Raw genomic sequence first — 23059 nt, 5'->3', positions numbered from 1 at the left:
TAGTCTCTATGACTTTCATTTCAATTTTATTTATATATGATCGAATTCGTGCTGCCGTGTTACAGTGAACAATTAAGCATTCTGAATACTCCAATTCTCATTCCTGATTTAATCATACTTGTAAGTTTTTCATAGGTGAAAAGCAAGGGGAAGGCTATCATAAACTCTATTTCTCGATATATTTGTCTGTAAATCATATTCTGTTCTACTATTATGTGTATAAATAGTTCTTGGGAACTGTTAAGTGATAAAAAAAAGTGACTTATCAACTTCATTACACTTCTAAAGGAATGTCTGAATGTCATTGAAATTCTAAAACTTATTGAGGCGGGAAACATCTTCCAATGACTGAATTGCTCATGACCATATTATAATATTACATCTAGTATCCCAACACAAATTAATGAAGTACACATAATAAATAAATTTTTTCTATAAGAGTTGATTGATATAAGTAGTTTTATTTCAAAAAATGGTGAAAATGTCACAAAATAGTAATACATTCTTTCCAGTATTGATTAGACAAATAATAAATAAATAATTATAACATATAAATCTGGATTTCAATACCCTTATGCTCAATTCAATTTAATTTACTTAAAAGTAGACCCGATATATTCAATTCTAAACATAACTATAATAATGCTAAATTATACATTATATAAAAGCTTATGAATTTGAAGAGAAAGAAACTAAACTTTTATATTATTAAAATTTTAATTGATTGATAGTGATGAAAAACTAAATAATATCTTCATTAAGAATAAAAAGGGAAAAGCCAATTCTCCTGCAAAAAGTACAGAATTTTTCAAAGTATGATACAATTCCAAGGCTTTTATTGAGTCCAATTTATCATGCTTCTGATTCCAATCCCTTTTGCTATACTTTGCATTTTATATACATTTTACCAATTCCGAGTAACCGTGTACTGAGCTAATGACAAATCAATTTATAACAAATCCATATTCACACTTGTAAAAAGTAGTACGAAGGGTCAACTGTAACATTTATTTGACATAATTTATAATATTGCTGAGTAGATAGATTGCCAATGGGTAATGAAGGGATGTGCAACTTTTTCCCTTTTGTGTTCGTCTGCATCCCTGGACATACACTAAAATTTCTAGAGATAATTAGTTTGTCTCATATTGGATAACTCTCATTACATAAAAAAGATTCTTCCTTCTTCAGTCTTCATCACGAATATAACGTTATCCAACACACATGAAAGGGACACTATCATACATGATAAATGAAGTGGTTTACATATTGTCTCTTTAGTACATAAAAAAGGAAGGTTTACAAATAATTAATTCAGTTTCTTGTATATGTATCAAGCCATCAATAAAAAACACACCCTTCTGTTTTTGAATTAGCTGAGAAATCCTAACAATGTTCAAAATTGACCCATGGAACTTTCAATAGTTAATATTCCAATTGAAATAGGTAATTTGATGATCCGTTATTATACTGAATTCTTTTTGCGTTATTTTATAAATATTGGTTCTTCGCTGTTTACATATGGTTCTGTTTGAGTCATCTTTTTGGATCTTTAATGACAGTCAATGGAGGAGCGTTTATAGAATTTCCAACAAGGGGGTCGTCACCGTGAATATGAAAAACAATAATTAGATAATATGTGTCATGAATAAATATTAATTACCCTATTTGGGGAATACGACTTCCTTAGTCCCATGATTTGTAAACACTAAACTCACCTAGTATGTTATTTATGTAAATAATTAAGATTTAGATTTTCCATGATAAAAACAATCGGAGTCCATTTTCATTTATTGTTATATTATTACAAATTAGTAATTAGCGTCATCAGAGTATCTGGTTCATAAATAATGTCGTCCCAAAAGAATGTCTATGTCGTCCCATATTTTCAAAAACTCCTTAAAATAACCGGTTTTAATCTGTGTCGATATTCTCAAATAATATCAATAACTATATGTATTGATAAGTATCGCAATATATGATGATATCAATACTTTTTGACAGCCCTACTAGATAATACTTTTTTGACGAGTCCATACAATATGGATTTGGAAACGATTTTTTTAAAGAAGACTCAACATAATTCCATGGAGAAAGAAGACAAGCCTCTAATATTTCAAGTTCATTTGTTTTGTTTTACTTTTTATAAACTAATTTTTATTAATTAAAAATGCAAATCAGAATTGGGAATAAAGGGATATACAGGGTGTGCAAGTTATCTATGCCACCACTTTGGCACACTCTCTTGGGCAAACGTGGGCATTTAAGCTGCTAACTTTTTTATGGATAGCTTTTTCAAACTTATATCAGTCGGGGAAAAAATGGAATCAATTGACGACTTAGTTGTCCTAAATATTTGGAAAAAGCATAGACCCCTCCATTTCATCTGCACTGGGAGCGACAATAGAACAATAGTTCGAAATCAAGAAGCTCTTGATCGACATGTTTGCCAATGGCAGGCCCTTCATGTGGCAGCAGGACTCAGCTCCCGGCTACGCATCGAAAAAAGTATCAAATGTCTACGAGAAAATTTCGCCGACTTCAACTTGCCGGACATTTAGCCTTCAGACTTTCCGGATCTGAGTCCAATGAATTGTATTGATTGGTTTGCGATCGAATTACAAACCAATGGAAGTCCTTGCTACACCAAAGAGAAACTTATAAGTCGGATCAAATAGGAATTCCAGGATTAGCCAAGGGACCCAGTGGCGAAGGCCTGTTTGCGCTTTTGGTCTCGTATAGAGACTGTAATTGAGGAGGGAGGTGATTTTGTTAAATAACATATAATAGAATCCTTCAATCTTTCAGAATTTGGTTTTATTTTTAAAAAATCTGATAACTGGTTAGAGAGAAAATTGTGCTTGAAAAAAAAAAAAACCCTGCATTTTGCGGCATAGATAGCTTCTGCAAACTGTATTTATATATATAGAAAAGTTGTAAAGTAATTTTTTTTTAAATAGAAATTTCGGTCCAAGTTCAGACCGCAATTTGGATTAAAATATTGGTCTAGAAAATATTCCTTTTTTGGTCCAGGACTGATTTACAATACTAGTATAAACCTACTTTCATTTTGCTAAAAAAATATTCTTTGTCTATATAAAAGTCTTGTGATTACAATCAAATACTGCTAAGTAAATATGCAACAGTGGTTAATGCTAATTACTAGAAAGTGGAAATATATAGACTTTTCCGCATGCAACAGTGCAATTGCACAAGTTGTAACTTGTACATGCAAATCGAAAGTAGATTTTGCAACTGTATTCTCGTATTTATCTACTTAGGTATTACATAGGAATCAACCACAATTAATAAATTATGCTTGTATAATATATAGAATTTCTATAGAATCAGAGTTGTGGGTAAAAAAAAACCACGTAATTAAAAATTCCACATGTACTATAAATATAGGATTTATGCTATCTGTACATAAGGGAAATGGATGCCCATTAAAATATGATTTTATATGGGCAAGCTTATAACGAATCAATTTATAAGAATACCCAAAAATCCAATTTCATTTGTTTAATGAGTCCCTCGAGGATATTCACGTTAGTTGTAACTGAGTGAGAATAATGGCACTTTTCAAAGGGAAATATGTAAGCAATGCAAGCTCTAGGCTTATTTTATTTCATTGTTAGTTTATGTAAATATATGTTATATGTATGTAAAAATAAATATTCTTATTCTTGCTCGTATCATGTAAAGATAATTTAATTTTTATTTCAGTCCGGTTGTTTATTTATTTTATTTGTATAAAAATTTTAAGTTAAAAAGATTTTTGGATGTATTTAAACAGTTCTTTTTGCTTCATGTCTTAAGGACTATCTCTTAAAGGACTATACTTAGAATAAGGCAATATATTATCACATAGATATTTGTTTATCTTACTACAGTGAACCTTTTTTTTAAATCCTTGTAAATACGTAATTGCTCAGTAAATGGTGTCATAATGATAAATAAACATTTATCTTGTTGCAATTGATTCGACCAATGAAGATAGATTGAGGGTCATATTACATAGGTAGGCATTTTTTTGATCAGAATCCGAGTTATTATTAGTTAGTGCATGGGTGTTGTTTTTTTTTTGTTTTTTTGATGAGGAGAAATATCCAGAAAAGCCATTTGCTAATTCTTGGAAGGTAATAGTCTCAACATCTGTTACCATGCTAATAAGGAGGGAACAGGAAAGCAAAAGGACACAATGCTATTTTTTCTTATTGTTTACACCCCTTTGCTGTAGGCTAGTGTTAAAGTGTTCTTATATAACGTCTCATATTATTTGAAATATGTACATTATTATGAATTTCCAATAATAAAAAAAAAAAAAAAAAAAAACAAAACTTCAAATAGCATAACATATTTGTATTAAAAAAATTGTCTAAATATGAAATATTTCCTTAACTTTGTTCAAAAAATTGCAAAATGCGTCGTTTTGTGGGATTTGTTCTTAAAAATTGAAAATTGATGTTTGATCAAAAAATGAAAAATAAATAAATAAAAATTGTTCAGAAAAGAACACTTACATCAATTTTTACGTGTCAAATTTATATGGAAACAAATTTCAGACAAACTTCTACAAACTTTATTTTATCTACCAATCCAGTACTATTATTTTGCACCTGAAAAAAAAACAAAAAAAAACAAAAGTGCCATTTTCAAAGAACTTTATTTTGCCCATAACTTTTTTGATTTTTAATAAAAATAAGAACAAAAACTTCTTCGCATGAATCTTTTTTTTACACCTATCTAGTCTCCTTGACCTCCCAAAAACATTTTTTGAGTTCTGGTATCGAAAAAAAGACCCCCCTAAAAAAAAAATATTGCCCCCCAAGTTCTGAAAAGAGGCACCCATCCAAAGTTTCCGCCTCCTAACCCAACAGTCGGAAAAGACACACACACACATTGAATTTCATATATTTAAAGATGAGTATAATATGAGTTTTTGAATTGTTATTATATATATACTCATTAATCATTTATTAGTTGATTATGTACTTGATGTCTGTTATGTATTTATGTACTTATGAAATAATTAGAAGATTAATGCCATTAGTTAAATCAAATAGGCAATATCAAAGCATACAAAAAACAAATGCAAATCATACATTCATTGGTGTTGTACTTAAGTGTACATGTGGTTCAAGGCGTTGCTAGAGAGGGGCAAAAAGGATAGTGCCCTCTCAAAGAGACCAAGATTTATATTGAAAATATACTCAAGTATCCTCTTCCGTTTTTTCACAATACATATGTAAAGGGATGTAAAGCGTTTTCGATATGTAAAAAAAATGGAACTAAAAATTAACATGGTTATCCTGACAATGTGAAAAATCAAGGACAAAGGTTGTTGACCTAATAGCTCCCTAATCAGCTCCTCAACGTATTACTCTCCATTCATGAGCACATACACTTGTCTTAAACTTAGATGCTCTCTCCTTAGGAATAAAAGAATAATGATACAACATACTTTAGAAGATAAATATCTCCTCCGAAACTACAAAAAAACAAAACAAAAAAAAACCCGCTAAAATATGCTTACAATTTTCAACTTTAGTTAGTTATTCTGGAATAGTGCTTGAAGACTCCTAGTAGATAGCAAATTTATCAACTAAGTGACGAAAGGAAGATCACTTGATCAATGATTTCTTAATACAGTGACTTTTTGTATACTAGGGGCTTTCCAGGTTAATCTTGAATATTGGCTGGAAATAACTATGCAACCTACGTGAATTCGCCGTTTTAACTGAACAAAAAGATTCATTAATCATGAGTGAAAATGATATTGTGACGTCATCTGTAGTATCATTAAAAACAACCTTTTGTTTTAGCTTTATTCAAGGCTATAAAACTATAAATGGAATAATACTGACTCATCCTACTTACTTTTAGTTACGAAAACCCCGAAATTGCAATTGACAGCTCAACTTATATCTCATATCGCATCCTATTCAACCTTTCACAATATCCTTAACTCGAAATTTGAAATATATATCTTTTTTTACAAAGAATTTTTTCTTTTTCCCTTCCCAATTAGTTATTTGATATTTTTACTTTTTTTCTTATACACACATTTTTATTATTATAAAATATAATTCAACTTACAAAATACAAATCTATTTGTCTACTATACATAACAATTTTTTTTTTCAAAACCGGAAGGTATCATTATAATAATAATATAATATATAGGTATTTATATACATGAAAATAAATTAAATATGAGTTGTTTCTTTTCTTTTTTCTTTTTTAATAGCAGTTGTAGGGTTACTTCTATATATTGTAAATGAAGCAAACCTTATTCAAAATTAAAAAAAAAAAAAAATGCAAATCTATGGGTGGTTTTTTTGTTGCTTTAGATATGTTCTGTATGTTGTTGCTGTATATGATATGTGTCTAATTCAACAAGACATTAAGGGAATAAGAAGATATACTCAAAATAAATAAAGGAGAAAGTATTATTACTTCTTTTTTTATGATACAAATATAATTTTTTTTCTGGTAAAAAAATAATAATAATATTGAACAAAAAAATCTAAGTAATAATTGTGAAAAATAAAAAAAGAAGTTATAACTGCATTGAATTAACAAATATGCATATAATATGTATTTATTGCTCCTCGACGCGACGGCTGACAAAGAGAAATGGAGGGGATCCTGATTTTCTTGTATGAGTGCTGGGGGTGTGGGGTTTTGGGAATGGGGTGTATAGATACTCCTCTTGTGCGAGTTTTACATAATATTTATGTAACTCAATTTATCATACTCATCTTGATAAATTGGAAGTATAACTTGATCTTTGAACTACTCGACGACTTTCTCCTGGTGAATCTGTGGCTTGCTCGCTCAAAGACAGGATGCGATATAGGGATGAGCCGGAAGCGAGAGTCTCTACGACGTCTTCTCTTCCCATTTTGTCAGTAAAGTTCATTAAATCACCTTATAATGGTATAAAATAAATGTTAGAGAAAAAGGTATTTTTTTTTGTCGTCGTTTTTTGTGCAGAATATGACTAGTATAAAAAATCATTTAAAAAAGAAGGAATCTGATTTTTTTTCCCCTGATATTTTTTCTGCATAAGTAAATAATATGTAAATGTGTATACTGTTTACACTCTACAATACAAACAAATTCATCAAGACTGTTTGTCGAGTGTCAAATATGGAAGCTAAACTTCTTATTAAAAATTTTTTTATAGTTTTTTTACTGTTTCTTTCCCTAGCATTTTTTAACACACATTCTTTTTATCAATATGGCAAGGGAAAAAATACGACAGCTAAATAGACTGAATGATAAATTCTTCACTCACCAATTGTACACAAACTATTTGTATCAGTTATATGCTTCTGTTCCCACTCATCTAAGAGTCTTAGAGTTTGGGATGAACTTGATGTGTTTTCCAACTTGGGAACACGATCCGAAAGACCCATTTTGACAGCAAGGAGACACCAATCCTTACCCAATGGATCAGTGGGGTCGAGTTTCTGACACAGCAGTTGTCGGGTCAGGGTGGACAGAGATTTGACAGGGAGAAAAATTCCAGGTTTTAAAATGGAGCGAATCTACGTTGTTCAAACACGATTATAGAACAAAACATGGGAAAAAATGTAAATAACTTACCTCATCAGAGCCAAATAGTACCAAATCAAGGATCCTTTCATGCTTTCCGATGTTCCCATTTAGAATCTTGACATCAAATACCTCATCCTCGTCTTCGCAATTCTGAATGTTTTCCAACATGGATCGCAGAATAAGGGTGGATGAAAATTCGTAGGGCTGATTGAGTGTATGGTTACGGAGTTCGATTGTGCTTAGTATATACTTCTGGATTGTTAAGCCCGGAGCCATTTCTAATAACACCTGAAAAAAGACGAATGCGTTAATGCATAGTATGTATTTGTAGTGTCGGAGTTTTCTTTGTGACTAGTGTTTGTAACCGGATTCGAAAAAGAAAAGAGTATAACAATATAACATAGAAATATAGGTTACAAACGTGCATCAAAGTCTGATTGTCAACTCATCAAAATATTAATAGATATTAATTAATTAATATTTTTATCAAACCGTTCAGGGTTTCACATACTTGATCCATGATACCCAAAAGTTCCTCAAGGAAAAAGAAACAATCTCTTTCTGAGTTCTTGGGACCTCTGACCTTTACTTCAATAATATTATTCTCTTCGTCTTTTTCATCGACTTTAACTAAGGTCAATCCCTCAACCACTCCTGAACAGAATTTGGACCCAGAGCTCCACTGGTATAGATCTATATCCTCATTACTTGAAGTGACTCCTGAATCATTATTGATTTCTATCAATTTCCTTATGTAATGCCTGCGAAGATGAACCTGGAATGTAAAAGAACACATTAATTTCTGCATGAATTAATCATATTCAAAACTTACTTGGAAACGAGGAAATATCAAATCCAACACAAAATTGGCTGTATTTGATTTAATTACAATGCCACCGTAGAGTTTATACTTCTCTGATGCCTTCCAAAGCCCTTCCAACGTCTCTGTCGTATTGAAACAAGGGAACTCATATAGCACCTCTTCATTTCTACCTAAATCACACTGAGTACAAAGACCAAGAGATTCCAAAATGGGAAGCAAGTCTCTTGCCTCCCACTGGGGAAATGCTAATTGAAAATCTTCAATAGAGTAGCATCCTGTACTTCGAGAAGTACTCATATTTTCACGAGAAAGAATTTTACCACACACTGAGTTGCAAAGCCATTTGGGATCTAAAACAATAAGATCTGGAGTTGTTTCACCTTTCAGATACACAACCTAGGATAAGTAATGTTGCAGGTGGACTACATTAATATATATATAAAAGACAACAAGTTTACCTCTCCCATTAGTTGAAACTGCTGAATAATTTCCTTCATGTGATCCTCGGCAGCTAGAGGGTTGATCTGCTCACGGACATGGCTGATGAAATCCCTCCATGAAACAACAGGGAAAGAGCTCAAACATCTTCTCCATTCCCCTAAGTAATTAGCCACGGACTCTAAAAATCGTGTGGAACGTGGTAGTCCCTAGAATAAAGACCAAATGGTAAAACACATTCAAGGCTTGAAATATTTTTATTGTAAAATATTTTGGTTAGAATTTGTCCTTTGTTTCTTGATATACATTTTTTTTAGGAAAACCATACACACAAATAAGTTAAATGGTGAATACACTCAATTATATAATTATAAAATAGGCAATATACAACCAACATAATATTGGTAGCATATTAGTGCAAAAAAAAAATCAAAATCAAACAACACACAACATCAATAAGAAATGAGAATCAATCAAATAAACAAGACCATAAATATTTGAATAACAAAAACATTGCAGTCTAGAGGGAAAATAATTATAATTTAACTATAAGTACAAATAGAAATCCATTCTACTCTTTTACTTAGTGTTGTGACGATCCTTATTTGGGACTGAAGACTGCAGTACCGTCCAGTTTAGTCCTGCATATCAGTCTTAAAAGGGGCAAAGTTAAGTCCTTTATGACCTCACTAAACTTTATTGCTTCTTTTTTTTATCAGCTCTAGTACTGACAATCCGAAGAACCGACGGTCTTTAGGACCAGTGCCAAGACTGGACTTGACCAAATAAATAAGGACTGACACCACATTAGGTTAACCAAACGTTAATAGAAACACAAGGTTATACCATAACAAGTGTACGACTGACGATTGATTTCTAATATTGACGTTATAGTGTATGAGTGGTTGTGTGTTTTGTCAAAATCGGTCTTCCTTACTCAGTAGTCGGTACGATACATCAAATTGAAAATTCTAGCAAGCCTGATTACATGATGATCTAACCTTGTATTTCTATAAGCCTTGGTTGTACCTATGTATATATTACAATTAACCCAAATGTCATGATAAGAATATTTTGTACAGTGCTTTCTAAAAACACACTAAATGTGGGAGGAGTGGACATTCAGAATACCTGATTCTCTGGCTCCCTTTGAGTAACAAGTGTATAAGACAAATTTGTAGAACTCAAACCATCTGGACAAATGAAGTCATTTTCAGCTAAAATATTTGCTGCTTGAGCGTCCTTACCCTTTAGAAATCATTCCAAGTAGATTGTAATTAAAAAGAAGAGAAAGGGTAAAAATGTATGTAATGTTTTGATAGGCCAAAACTTCTCCCTTGTCAATGCGTCCTTACCTCAATGATTTCTTGTTTAATATTGGAAAGAGCTGTCTTTAAAGACTTAATCCCTGGACTGGATGCTGCGTTGGCATCAATGATAAAAGGTTTTCCAATGTTGAAAATGTTTCCAAACTCCTCACGTATCTTTTGAACTAAAGTGTCAGTTTGTGGAGAGATATACTCTCCACTGGAGGAGTTCTTTTGGCATTGAACAATATCAGGATGAGTAGCGATCAAAAGGATTTGTGCTGGTTTACTGGATTTTCCACAATCTCCTTTAAAAAAAAATAAAGCATTGAGTGATACTTTTATTTTATTCAGTTAACATAAAGCATTTAATAGAATAAGCATTTGTTAGGATCAATTTTGTATCTTTAATCCTCCCTTAATGAACTGGTATATTATACACCCCTAGATTGATAAAAATACATCTTATTTCTTTCAATCTACATTTTATCACCAATATGTTTGAGTGAACTACTGAAATAAAATGTGGATTATATACAATTCTTTACTTATCTTGATAATGACTTGTTCAGTATTGACTCTTATATTTAGACATTTGTAATCGAGGTTTAGTGATTATAATTAACTATTCCGCATAAACAGTTCATTTGTTTCCTTTTGACTTCTTGGATTCTTTTTTCTTCTATGCGAGGATTGAAGTGCACAACCGTAGTTATAAAAATGTATTATTACAGCTATTATTTTATATGATACACGCAACCTCATAAGATGAGATAAATACTTATTTGATTCCCAAAAGTAATGAACAATTGATTGATACATTTTTTGATCAAAAATACAAATTAAAGCCCAAAACTAATGCTAGGATTATTTAATAATATGTATTTTTTTCGCGATGTGTCATAAAATAATTTTTAGCAGTTTTATTTGTATTTACGGCTCTTAAATAGATGGAATAGTTAAAAAAGCTACAAATTTAAATGATGTAATTATTATAGCTGTTCAACTGTTTATCATAAGTTTTATTTTTGGAGTTTCTTTTTTAACCAGTTCACAAACTGTGTTATAGCAAGTATGTTGACTAACGGAGAGTTAATGAATAAGTCTAGAGATACATTTTTAATAAGATATGATATGAAAAACTGTAACGAGTATACGAGTATGTTATGTATGTAAGTAAGTAACTAAGCGGCTTTATTTGATAAAAAACGTATTAATCATTTTTCTTCCCTGTGTTCATCTACTATATGTAGGCCTTAAACATACTACATACATATGATTCATAGTATTAACATATGTTATGAAAAAAAAAGAGGAAATATTTCTTACTCAGAGGCTCAACTGGAGGAATGCGACACTGAAGAAAGGACAACCAAAAACGAATTTGACTCAATTGATTGTGATAGCTATCGGCCAGATTAAAAAGAATTGCATGGATGCACTGAGTATTACCAACAAAATGATCGTAAAGTAAATGATAATTGTCCATTCCAGAAAATTCCCAAATACTCAGATCTCCGATGCTGTTTCCAAAGTTGCTTTGATTGATGTCAATGCATCGAGTGTAGTTGTCATGTACCATGTCATAGTTTAAAGACGGGCTTCTACTTATGGGCAATGCTCCATTGCCGTTTGAGTGCTGTTTAGACGTGATGAGGAGGGTTGGATCTTGATTACCTAATAAAAATGATAGAAATACATAAAGCTTGAACAAATAATTTTTAATGAAAACCGAATGAAAAATGTATACAAAATAGTGGGTTAGGGACGTTAAAAGAATTTTTGGTTTTGGTAGTAGTAATAGTAATTGAAAATTTAGAATAGTTAGGAATAATAAAATTGAAATGAGTTAGTGTTATTGTATCTACAATCCACCAGAGTTTCACTATCTAACCTCCAATTGTGTGATCTTCATCTTTCAGAGTTCTTTTCGATGGAACTTCAGATGCTAAATGCTTTTGCCAACTTCCTCGGGATGGCTTAGGAAGAACAGCAGGAATAGTTTTCTTTTTCGATGGCCCAGACTTACTTGTTGACGAAAAAGAAAAAGGACTTGGCATTGGGACAGGACTTTGCTTCGTAATTGTGGCACTTCCTTTAACCATTGTCTTTTGAATAGCTGGTGTTATGCGACTTGTATTTGATCTCTGCGTCACGGGCTTAGCAGGAGAGCGTTTAACAGAACTACTGCTTCGTGCTATTCCGATGGTGGTGGTGGAAGAGCGATCAGAGGGAGCCCTGAGAGTGAGGGATTTTGTAGTTTTTGTGGAAGAGCTTGATGATGTAGAAGGGCCATTGGATATACCAGTGTTTCTGGGACCAGATTTGGGTACTTGAGTGAGTCGAGAAGTACGAGACGGGATGGGGTTTTTAGGAGCATTTACAGGCTTTACAGCTGGAATTGCAGCTGCTGTGGCAGCTGAGAGAGATAAAGTTGCTATGGGCTTACGGGCAACTGCAGGTGAGCTTGAGCGACTCGTGTTACCTTTATTTTTGTGGTCGAAAAATAAATGTATCGTGAAAGTTTGAACTGATATAAAATGTACGATATGGTCATAGAATACATGTATGATCATAACAGTATGTATATTATTAAACAAGACAAAAAAATTACCTTTTAGCGGTTTCTGCTTTCTTGCAGCTGATGGGACGGACGTAGTGGAGCCTCCTCCTTTCTTACTTCTACGAAATAGCCCTGTAAAATAGCCTGCTTTAAGTGTATCAATGAGCGTTGTTTTCCCAGTGGCTGAATTTCCAAATAGTTTTAGTTTAATCTTAGAAATCGAGGAAGAAGAAGGAATTAATTGTTCAATGTAATCGTCACAGCACGAATCCTAATAATGAACAATATAATGGTCTCTATTACTTCTAAATAGAAGGGTAAATGCACTTACCCTTTTCAATCTCTTAATCAAATCACTTGTAACACCATGTCCCTGAGCTAGAGCTGCCATTTCAGGGGTCACATTTTCCTTATTACGAACATCAATTCGACAGCCAGCCAAACAAAGACAGCGCACAATCTCAGTCTGACCTTCCTTAGCAGCATAGTGGATGGGATAGTCTCCATTTTTATTTGATGTATCCACTGAACATCCAAAAGCACAGAGGGATTGTGCAAGTCCTAAGAGGCCTTCTGAAGAGGCAATGTGGATTGGTGAATCTCCATTCTATGTATGATGAAACAACAAAAATAAATTATACATAAATGACTCAACTCCCTCTTGGCTCCATACCTTATTCACAATGTCAAAATCTACTCCATTGTGCAGGAGATACATGGCAACATTGGTGTAGTGTCTTCGAATCGATAGTAAAAGTGGAGTGTTCCCATAGACGTCTTTTTCATCTATCTCTACTTTTGAGTCCTCCACCAAGCCCTTGAGACACTCCAAGTGTCCACGGGAAGCAGCAGCATGAAGAGCCGTTTCTCCGTCCTGAAAATATATATCATAATTTTCATCCTTTTTATATAAATGTACATTCAAGATGTGGAAAAGTTGTATTACTTAGGTTCACCGTCTCAAAAGTTTTAATTGCATTAATAAAGGATGTTATACAAATAAGTAGACTCATACTTTATAAGTAGATGTAGTCTAGAGATATTCTATAATCTTAAAAAATAGCACATAGGGGAGACCCATGACAGTTGGAACAGGCTCTTATTCTAGAACATAAAAAAAACTACAACCATTTCATTTACATTATCACCGTATAATACAATGTAAATTATTGAGGGGAAAAAAAAATAATAATAATTTTTGTCAACTTGTCTTAGAGATACTAGATAAAAATTAATTTTGAGCTCTGTCAATAATATTTTGGATTGATAAATGTTTTTCTCTCTGATACGAGAAGATGTTATTTTTTAACCCTCTTGTGATTTAATTCAAATTGATTTTTTTAAACAAACTCAGTGGCTCAAAAGGCACATATAATTTTACATACAATGACAAAAAGATCTACTGTCAAAATGGAGGCTCAATGAACTTTAATGACATTTGAAAAAAATAAAAAGATATGTCTTCATACGGTTAGGAAAGGAGAAGAAGATGTGAGCGAAAGAAGAGAGTAAGCGTGTGAGTAATTTTTTATTTCTTTTTGAATTTATAAATTAGAAGAATGGAAGAAGAAAAGCTTATCATATTTGCATAACTATGGAGATAATAACTCAAATACTTCTGGGCTTAGAATCTGTTGATATGATATCATACGCTAAATTCTGGAAATATAGATAAGTAACAATAAAAGTTAATAATGTTAATGAAACAATAGAAAAAATTAACAAGCCAGGATGCGTTGACAATGAAAAGAATGAAGGGATTTTGGAGTGAAAGATTATGAACTCATCATAGCTACAGCAGGATTAAAAAAAAAAAAAACTTTTCAAATTCCAAAAGTAACCAGGATCACTAACCCGGAGGAAGTTAAGTCCGTGATGGAATTTTTGGGAGAAGAAGTCGAGGCATACTACCAAACACAGAAATTGGAAGTTTATGAAGGATAATTCACAAAAAATAAGATTCTAAGAGCCAGTTAGGTTAATGAATATTGTTGTAAAAGTGAAGACTTCGATAGATATCCCTAAATTCATTGTGATTGGAGAAAGATTGGTAAAATTAGAGCAAATACTTTTTGAAAAATAATGTTTTTATTGCATAGAGATTGGTCGTAAGTAGATATATTGAATGTGTAGTGAGGAAAAATGGCTTTCCCAGGACTTCCCTAAATAAATAATTTTGAAAAACTACAATTGTTTTACAAAACCAAGAAAGTAAATTGCCACTTAATATTAGAGGGTAGTTAGTTATCAACATCAAACTATCTGAAGAAGTAGCAAAAGATACCAAGGGAAATGTTCAGTAACATGAAGTTAATCAAAATTAGTCAGGAGAATAATCTATTGGTAGATGAGTTTTATTATAGGAAGCTGTTGCTTCATCAATGAGTTTTAAAATTCAAACTAATATACTTCATAGGAAATGTCTGAACCACCAGAAGAAATGGAGCGGAAAGGGTTTGAAAACGAACAGCAAAGAGATAACAGGTTGATAACTGATAATCTTTGGAGGTTAGAAGAAGACGACCCCCATAAGGCTTCAGAAGAAGGAAAGGGCTTGAGAGACGACTGCCAAATGGCGCTAGTAAAAAAATCTAACGCTCCCAAAAAACCCAAAGAAGATTGATGGTCTACATAGAATACATTTAAGTAGTCCCAAGAGGGAGGGTAGAAAGAGGAAGAAGAAAAAATGTCACTAGTTATACGGAAAAACTTCACTACTACATTTTTCTCATATGCTTGAATTTTGCTATCATAACGAGGATAGTTCTATGCAGGAAAATATAAAAGAAATATAACAAAAGTAAAAAAAAAGCAAGAAATCTTAGTAGCTTAAAGAAACAAACAAAAACAAAAATCATTCTCTTATCCCAGAATGTAAGATATCACAGAAATGATCAAAGACGAAATTATTATATCGATTACATAAGAGGCCGAAATAAAGATATTTTTTGTCTTTAGGATCAGGATTCTGGTATAAGAACAACTTTCTTGATACGTGGTCAAGTAAAACCTAAAAAAGTTGCATATATAATATAATTATGAATAGAAAGGTGACCAAAAAGCAAAACAAAAAACATTGAATTATTAAATAACGGCCGATCAGACATTAAAGTAATTTTTTTTAAACTCCTACTTAGTCGTTAGAAAAGGACATAGATTCTGCCAAAGAAGATTTTTTAAAACATAAAATTCATATAGAGTATCTACTTGGAATTGGATAAGGCTATAAATAAACTGAAAAATAATCAAAACAAACATATCAAAGCTTTGTTTAATGAAGTTTAAAAAAATTCAATTTAAGAAAAGTATTGTGAGAAAAGCAAAAGGGAAAAAAAAGATTAGAAAATTAGAAACTCAGTTTCAATCCACGGAATCATAGAATCAACAAATTAATTTGACGCAAAAACAATGTATGAATATTACAATCTCTGTTTTAGAAATAATATATAAATAGTATCAGCTTATGAAAAAATAGAAAATACCCTCCAACAACATCTCAGAAAAAAATCAACATAGAGGAGGCAGAGAAGTTCTTTAAGATTATACTCTCTGCAAAACAACATGGTGTGAGAACGAAAATAGTCGAAGAAAAGAGTGGTGTTTTTTCTAGATAGATTTCAGGACGTATATCGAAAGGCATCTAAGAGAACATTCGTCACCGGTTGTTAGTGGAATTACAGCGACAAAATTATTAATAATAAACTGCTAATTTGAAGGAGAAGAAATTTCCAGTCAATACTACGCTAACGACAGCAATATTTTTATAGAAGTCGAATCAGTAGAAGTGAGGTATTGCTTGCTCCTTTATGAGCGGTTAAAGAAGAAATCTGCCCTGGAAATCAACTAGGAAAACCCAATAATTTTAAGTATTGGAGCGAAGGTTTATTTTTGGAATCAATAGTAGGCTGTACAGTCGTGGACTCTATAAAGCAGTTGGGAATATCGCTCACAAAATCAGGTAGGGTACGACATAATCGGAAGAAAAGATGAGAAAAATGGAGAAACATGCAAAAATAATTAAAACTTCAAATAGGAACTATACCAAGAAGGGTATAGTGGAATTTTTATGCCTGCTCAAAGTTCATTTGTTATCTGACAAGTAACTGGAAGGGAATTTAATGTTTCGGGAAAGGATTTCAGTATATTAAAAGAATTTTGTTCCCCAATGGAAATACTAAACGTTTTGAAGTTCCAAGGAGTATGGTCGGCTTTGGGTTGAGGTTGCCGGAGAACATTATTGGCAAAATTTTTGTAAAAATGTTTGTCAGAATTTTAAAAGAAGTTGTTCCATGGATGACCCATTTAAGAAACACACTTGATCTTTAGCCAGCTTTATTACATTTGGAAAAATTAACTCTCCTCATCTAATTGAAGGACGTGGACATTCGACCTTTCGGAAATAACTTATGTATAATCTCTTCATCTTCATCCTCAATTTGTTACGGAAAAACTGAGGATGAAGATCTTCCTATTTTTGTAAAGGTAGTTGCACTAGTGGAGAACGTTGAATAGAAATAAAGAGTGTAGGGCCACAAAAAGGGCTGCTATAGAAAAGTAGCCATTTTGAACGATATCCTATGCGATCATCACCTTCTGACGGGAACAAAAGACAAGGCTTCCAATATATACATTGTATAGCAAGTAGCTAAATTTCTTAATGGCTGAAGATCCCCATTAACAGACAAATGCAAACATCTTTTAACCAAAGTCTACCTGCAGCAACACGAAGAGTTGGATTTCAAATCAACGTTAGAAGAAGCTTTTACAAATTTAAAAATGAGTTGTGTCCTATTTTTAAAATGCAATGTGCCGTCTTGAGGGAGAAGTAGGGAGAAGAAAAGATTTTAAACATTTTTACATCAGTAAAAAGTGATGGGTATGTGTATTACCCCAAAAGGCTCTAGAAAGAGTTGTGTGCCTTAATTTTGCTTATCTTTAATACAGATAAGGGATTTTTGTATAATACATGTAGATCTATTTCAAAGTAATGAAAGAAAATATTCAACACCTGGAAAGGTGTAGTTATTCCTCAGAAAAAAGTTTTATACTCCAATTTTCAAACAAAGATTTCTATATTTTAAATATGTATATAGAAACGATAATCCTTATACTCTTATTTTTCTAGATTTTTGAGAGAAGAATGATTTAACGTTAAAAAAAATTCGAAAGGAGATTAATTTTTCTTTGATCAGGGCTTTTAATTTCAAACAAAAGAAAAAAAATCAATGAAATATATATACTACATACAAAGGGTAGATATGTATTTACTTTTTTCCTATGCTCAAGGTTTTTTTATTTCTAGGTAAAGAATCTAGGTATTTATTTGGCCATATGATTGTGAAGGTAACATAAAAAACAAATTCATTTACAGTTTGTAGTACTCACCTCATTTCTAAGATTTGCATTGGCACCAGCTTGACAGAGCGTTTGTACTATTTTAGGAAATCCATGCCAACATGCTACATGCATGGCAGAGTCCAAGTGCTATAAGATAAGTAAGTAACGTTATAATAGAGAAATATGTACATTTAAATATATAGAAGGATTAGCAGAATGAAATATTAACAAATAAAGCTAAATGTACAAATTTAAGGGGGAAAAAATCCCTTCTTCACTCTTACCGAATCCTGCAAATCCAAATTTATATGGGTTTTCGATAAGTATTCAACAACTGCGTGATGGCCATATTTGCATGCAGTATGTAAGCAAGATTCTCCAGTCTAGGCCAAAAATCAAAAATAAATAAAAAGGTATAGAAGTATGGAAAGAAAAAAAAACTTAAAAGGAAATTTAAAAAAAATAAAATAACTACAGAGGGAAAGGCAATGAATTGAAATAAAATATAAACCTTATTTTGTTGATTGATATGTACTCCTTGGCTCACAAGATACTGAATAATATCCTCATGCCCCTGTCTTGCAGCCCAGTAAACGGCACTATCCCCTTGATTATCCACAAGACCAATGTTGGCTCCTTTATTTGCAAGTGCTTTTAAAACGTCCATTTGTCCTAATCCAGCAGCAATGTGAACTGCTCCCTCACCATGTTTATTCGTTTGATTGACGTCAATGTTGGCCATGGAGAGAAGTTTATCCAGGCCTGCAACGTTCCCTTCTTCAATGGCACAGAAAATAGCAGAGAGTACAAAATTTTCTTCCTATCAAATAATGGAATGTAAAATGTAATTCAGTGAATTCATGTGTAAAGTTATAAATTAATAAATGATTAGAGAATGCATGTATATTGTATATACTTTCATTCATCAAGGAACATGCATTTAAGTATGTGAATCGTCCTTTCTTTCCTATTTATCATAAACATTAACTATGCAGCAGAGCAAAAAAACATAATATTTAAAAAATAAATAAAAAATTCTGTGAATAGCTATGGAATTTTGATTTTTTTTTTAAATTTTAATATTTCAAATTTTAGTTGGTAATTTTTTTTGTAAATAATTTTGGGTTTTGGATTTTTTTCCCCCTAAAATTTAATTTTTCTAATTTATTTTTCAAAAAACAAAAAAAAATCTGTCAATAGCTATGACTTTTTGTGTTTTTTGAATAGCTATGTAACAATAAAAAAAAAATCAAATTTCATTCTGGAAATTTTCTGTGAGTAGCTGTGGATTTTAAAATTATTTTCCCTAAAATTTACTTTTTCAAAAAAAAAAAAGTACATATATTCTCTGTGAATAGCTATGGATTTTTCGGTCAAAAAATACATTTTTTTGAATAATTATGGATTTTTGAAATTTTATAGAATTTTTTTAAATTTTTTTTGAAAAAAAATCTAAAAATTAAGCCCCCTTCCCAAAAAATAAATAAATATAATTCTGCGGACGCCCCTGATACAGGCATGTATTTTGTAAAGATACGGATGAATAAATAGAAGTGACATCAATGCAATTTTTGAGATACCTATATGACAATACATGTTTTGTAATTGACTTCCATTTTGCCAATATTTACCTCATACTTTTGATACAATTTTATATTTTTATTTTGCAACATACTTATGTATATCATTATATCTTCTTAAAAAATTCAATTGTTATATCCTTTTAAAAATTATGTGGATACTAATATAATAAGAAAGATAGTAATTCTAAGATATTTCATTTCACGCTTCCTTGATAATTTATTACTAGGTAAAAATAAAATATCAATTGAACATAAAAAGACATAAAAAGAAGAAAATAACCTCTTCAAAAATGATACAAAGCCACTTAAAAATTCCTTTTCATAGAAAAGTACAAGATAATGATGTAACTCTTTCTACAATTAAACATTTTTTCAACTTAAATAGACATGTTTTTTCATCAATAAAGACAAGTACAAATTTTAGATATTTTTTTTTTAACGTATGTACTTATTCCACCATTCCATGACAACAATCAGCATGTCACAAGAACTAGTACCTGGCTTTCACATCAATATACCAGATACCTAAGGTTAATAGAAATACAAAGTTAGACCATCAATAGAAAATAACAACGGTATATCAACACCATATACTGCTAGAAATTATATGATTTATAGTAATAATATATTACGATCCTATTAAAAAGTGGGATGGAAGTCGAACATGAGTAGGAAAAACGTTATGACCTTACTTGATACATAGAATTGTAAATTCTAAGCTTTGCTGGTTTAAAAAAAGCAAAAGAACTAGAAAATGACATGGTAATCTCGTGAATTTGAAAACTACTTATGAAGAGAACAGCATAGCTGTCTCAACATTTTATTATATTAAATACATTCAGCTCTAACAGGAATTAAATAAACACAGAATTTACTCTATATCTTGTAATAACATAAATAGGAGTTACTCCGATGTATTTCTTCATTTGCTGAATTGAGTCTAAAAAGAACTTCAATTATAACACTCCTACTCTTCCTCAGTCTTACAAGAGAACTACAAAAAATTGATATTCCAGGAAAATACTTTGAATTTACTATTCTACTGATGCCCTGTTTTGAGACTCTTAAACTGTGGGGCGGGAATAAACAACTTTTTAACAAGAATCCTTGCACACAAAAATGAAACATTTTCATTGTTAGGCTTTATGTGATCATTATTTTATCTTACAACTATTCTCCTCTATAAAAATAAATAATAAAAAAAAAAATTAGTGGTTAATAGTGTCAGGTATCGGTCAGGAATTCCTAGACCAGTCAGGGACAATGATAATTTTCATTAGACTAATCTAATTCGGTTTTTAAAAGAAGTTTGGTCTGGACCGAACATTTACAAACATATGGTCAAGATCGGGATAAAGAAAAATTTGGTAGTGATTCGTCTCATTTAAAATTTAGTCTTGTCAGATTATATGTGTTTTTCCAAGTTGTGTACATGACCGTCATCCCAAACCTATCCTAGTCACAAAGGAAATAACAGATACCCTGAAACCATGTGTATCTAAATCCGAGGTGTGATATTTTATTTATTTATTTAAATATACTTGTATTAAGATTTGTGTAGAAGAAGCGTCTTTCAAATCGCTTTAGAGAGGAAAAAATATTTATTGAAAAAAGGTATATAAAAATATATGGTGTAAAACCTATTGTATATGTAGACCCAGAGCTAATAGTATATTCCTAATATCATATCATTTTCTTTTAATATTCATTTCTTTGAATTGAGAAAAAAATCGAAGAGGAGTTTATGTTCATATACTTATGTAGAGATCGTGTGCTATATTTGAGATTTTTTTAAATAAACACATCGACAGATATGTTAGTAAGAAGTTTGTATCGGAATCTTTTCATTGAAACATCGAATAAAGAGGTTATTATTTATTTCAAAACTCAATAAAAAAAATGCCAAGAATTCATACATTCGGAAAAGTTTCCAATTGTTATTTGGAATTTTGGACGTTATTCGAATCATGATTCTTATTTTCGGACACCATGAAATAGAAAAAATATAGGACAAAAATATACACTTCAGTGCAAATACTGCTTTGAATATTTATCTCTTCGGTGGATAAAATTCAAAATACAACGTAACTACTCTTGTACAGAGATTATTAGGCAATTCTTGAGATGAAGGCTCTCATATTATTTAATGAGAACGAAAAGAGGTAGGAAAAGACCACAGTACATAAAATAGAATAATAAATTAGAAGAGAAACCTCTCTCACACCTTAAACATATTAAAATTATACTATGGGTTAGCAAACCCATCTCGAGTTCGAATATAATGGAACCAATTTCGGCGATATGATGCCATCTTTTCCAAGGATACTTCCAATATCCGATTTACTGTTAAATATGTATCTACTTGGATTCCAACTCTAGGCAAGTATCGTATGGATTATCTCCGTTTTCGAGTCGTTTCACTTTAACTCATGAAACCGAGGGAAATGATCAACTTTTCAATGATGTGCTATACTTAATGGGTTTTGTTTGCTCCATTCGCTAACTCCAGAAAGCTAAATCCTCATTTCCAATACGATCCTATATTTTTTATAATTATGTCATAATTTATATTATCCTGATAATATAATGACCAATTATGAAGAGGAATCGTCTCCAACTCTAAATTCTACTTTAACTTCAACAATCAACAGTTATCATTTGTATTCTGATATATGAGGTTGATGTTTAAGTCTTTTACATTATTCGATTTCATTTATTGAAAATAATAATTAATCAATACACAACTACCTCATGTAGGAACCTTTACATTACCGTTATACAAAATCCAAGTTTTCTAATTTATTAAGAAAGGCTTCATTCACTAACTTGGAAGACTCATGTTCGATTTGGTTCGACTGATTAATAAGCAAGGAAGTTCAACTCGTAACAAAATAGAAAAAGTTATTGAAGAATGCAGGTACTTGGTTGACAATAAAATACTTTGTCCTCCTACGTTTAGAAGAAAGTTCAAAGAACATTTTTGTCGGCAAAGGTATAATCACTGCATTCGAACAACAGAAGGAAGTAAACTGTCTTCAAGAACTAAAAAAAGATGAGGAATAGTGGACTCGATATTCAAGAGGATTTGGACAACATTATGCCAAATAAAAACGAAGATATAGCAATAAGATCTAAATCAGAGCTGATTGAGAAAATAACATCAAGGGTCTAGTACTCTTCTCTGACAAAGAAAAAATATATTGAAAGTTCGAGGAAAATTGTTGCTTTAAGACGGGATAATGGAGAAGTAACTCAAGACTCCACAGAAATTAAACAAGAAATCTTGTAGTTTTGCTCGAATCTTTATAAATGTGGCCACTGTAAAAAACAAGATACCTGCTCCTTTTGTTCCAGATATAGAAAGTGCAGAGGCGAGTTCTCACTGGAGGATTTATAACGTCATTATTAAGGATCATCAGAAAAAAATTAATAGTGGCAGGTT

At 31.5% G+C, this 23059-nt stretch overlaps 1 protein-coding gene and 1 long non-coding RNA gene across 12 annotated transcripts in view; both read right to left on the bottom strand.

Moving 5' to 3' along the window:
- Nucleotides 1–589: 589 nt before the first annotated feature.
- LOC121115902 (uncharacterized) lies at nucleotides 590–1942 on the bottom strand. Its single transcript, XR_005863710.2, has 3 exons — nucleotides 1358–1942; nucleotides 1167–1275; nucleotides 590–1114 (listed from the first exon to the last, which is right to left on the bottom strand). It is a non-coding gene; the product is annotated as an uncharacterized lncRNA (long non-coding RNA).
- Nucleotides 1943–6041: 4099 nt separating this feature from the next.
- Nucleotides 6042–23059, bottom strand: part of LOC121115899 (death-associated protein kinase 1) — a 234235-nt gene continuing 217217 nt past the window's right edge. For 3 of the 11 annotated variants that reach the window (XM_071887893.1, XM_040710079.2, XM_040710078.2), the window contains 16 exons: nucleotides 18546–18854; nucleotides 18319–18417; nucleotides 18083–18181; nucleotides 13371–13571; nucleotides 13029–13304; nucleotides 12749–12968; nucleotides 12029–12619; nucleotides 11464–11811; nucleotides 10183–10442; nucleotides 9959–10075; nucleotides 8848–9036; nucleotides 8399–8785; nucleotides 8078–8341; nucleotides 7615–7854; nucleotides 7304–7556; nucleotides 6042–6933 (listed from right to left, as the gene is read on the bottom strand). In XM_071887893.1, the coding sequence (XP_071743994.1) occupies nucleotides 6761–6933; nucleotides 7304–7556; nucleotides 7615–7854; nucleotides 8078–8341; nucleotides 8399–8785; nucleotides 8848–9036; nucleotides 9959–10075; nucleotides 10183–10442; nucleotides 11464–11811; nucleotides 12029–12619; nucleotides 12749–12968; nucleotides 13029–13304; nucleotides 13371–13571; nucleotides 18083–18181; nucleotides 18319–18417; nucleotides 18546–18854 (4026 nt within the window). In that variant the 3' untranslated portion in view covers nucleotides 6042–6760. The remainder of the gene's footprint in view (nucleotides 6934–7303; nucleotides 7557–7614; nucleotides 7855–8077; nucleotides 8342–8398; nucleotides 8786–8847; nucleotides 9037–9958; nucleotides 10076–10182; nucleotides 10443–11463; nucleotides 11812–12028; nucleotides 12620–12748; nucleotides 12969–13028; nucleotides 13305–13370; nucleotides 13572–18082; nucleotides 18182–18318; nucleotides 18418–18545; nucleotides 18855–23059) is intronic. The other 8 variants (XM_071887894.1, XM_071887900.1, XM_071887895.1 and 5 more) reach the window with 6 other exon arrangements.

This window comes from Lepeophtheirus salmonis, chromosome 4 (genome assembly GCF_016086655.4).
Source record: "Lepeophtheirus salmonis chromosome 4, UVic_Lsal_1.4, whole genome shotgun sequence".
In the NCBI taxonomy this organism is placed as follows: Eukaryota; Metazoa; Arthropoda; class Copepoda; order Siphonostomatoida; family Caligidae; genus Lepeophtheirus; species Lepeophtheirus salmonis.
The sequence above is the reverse complement of the archived record's forward strand: the minus strand, read 5'-3'. Positions and strand labels throughout refer to the sequence as shown.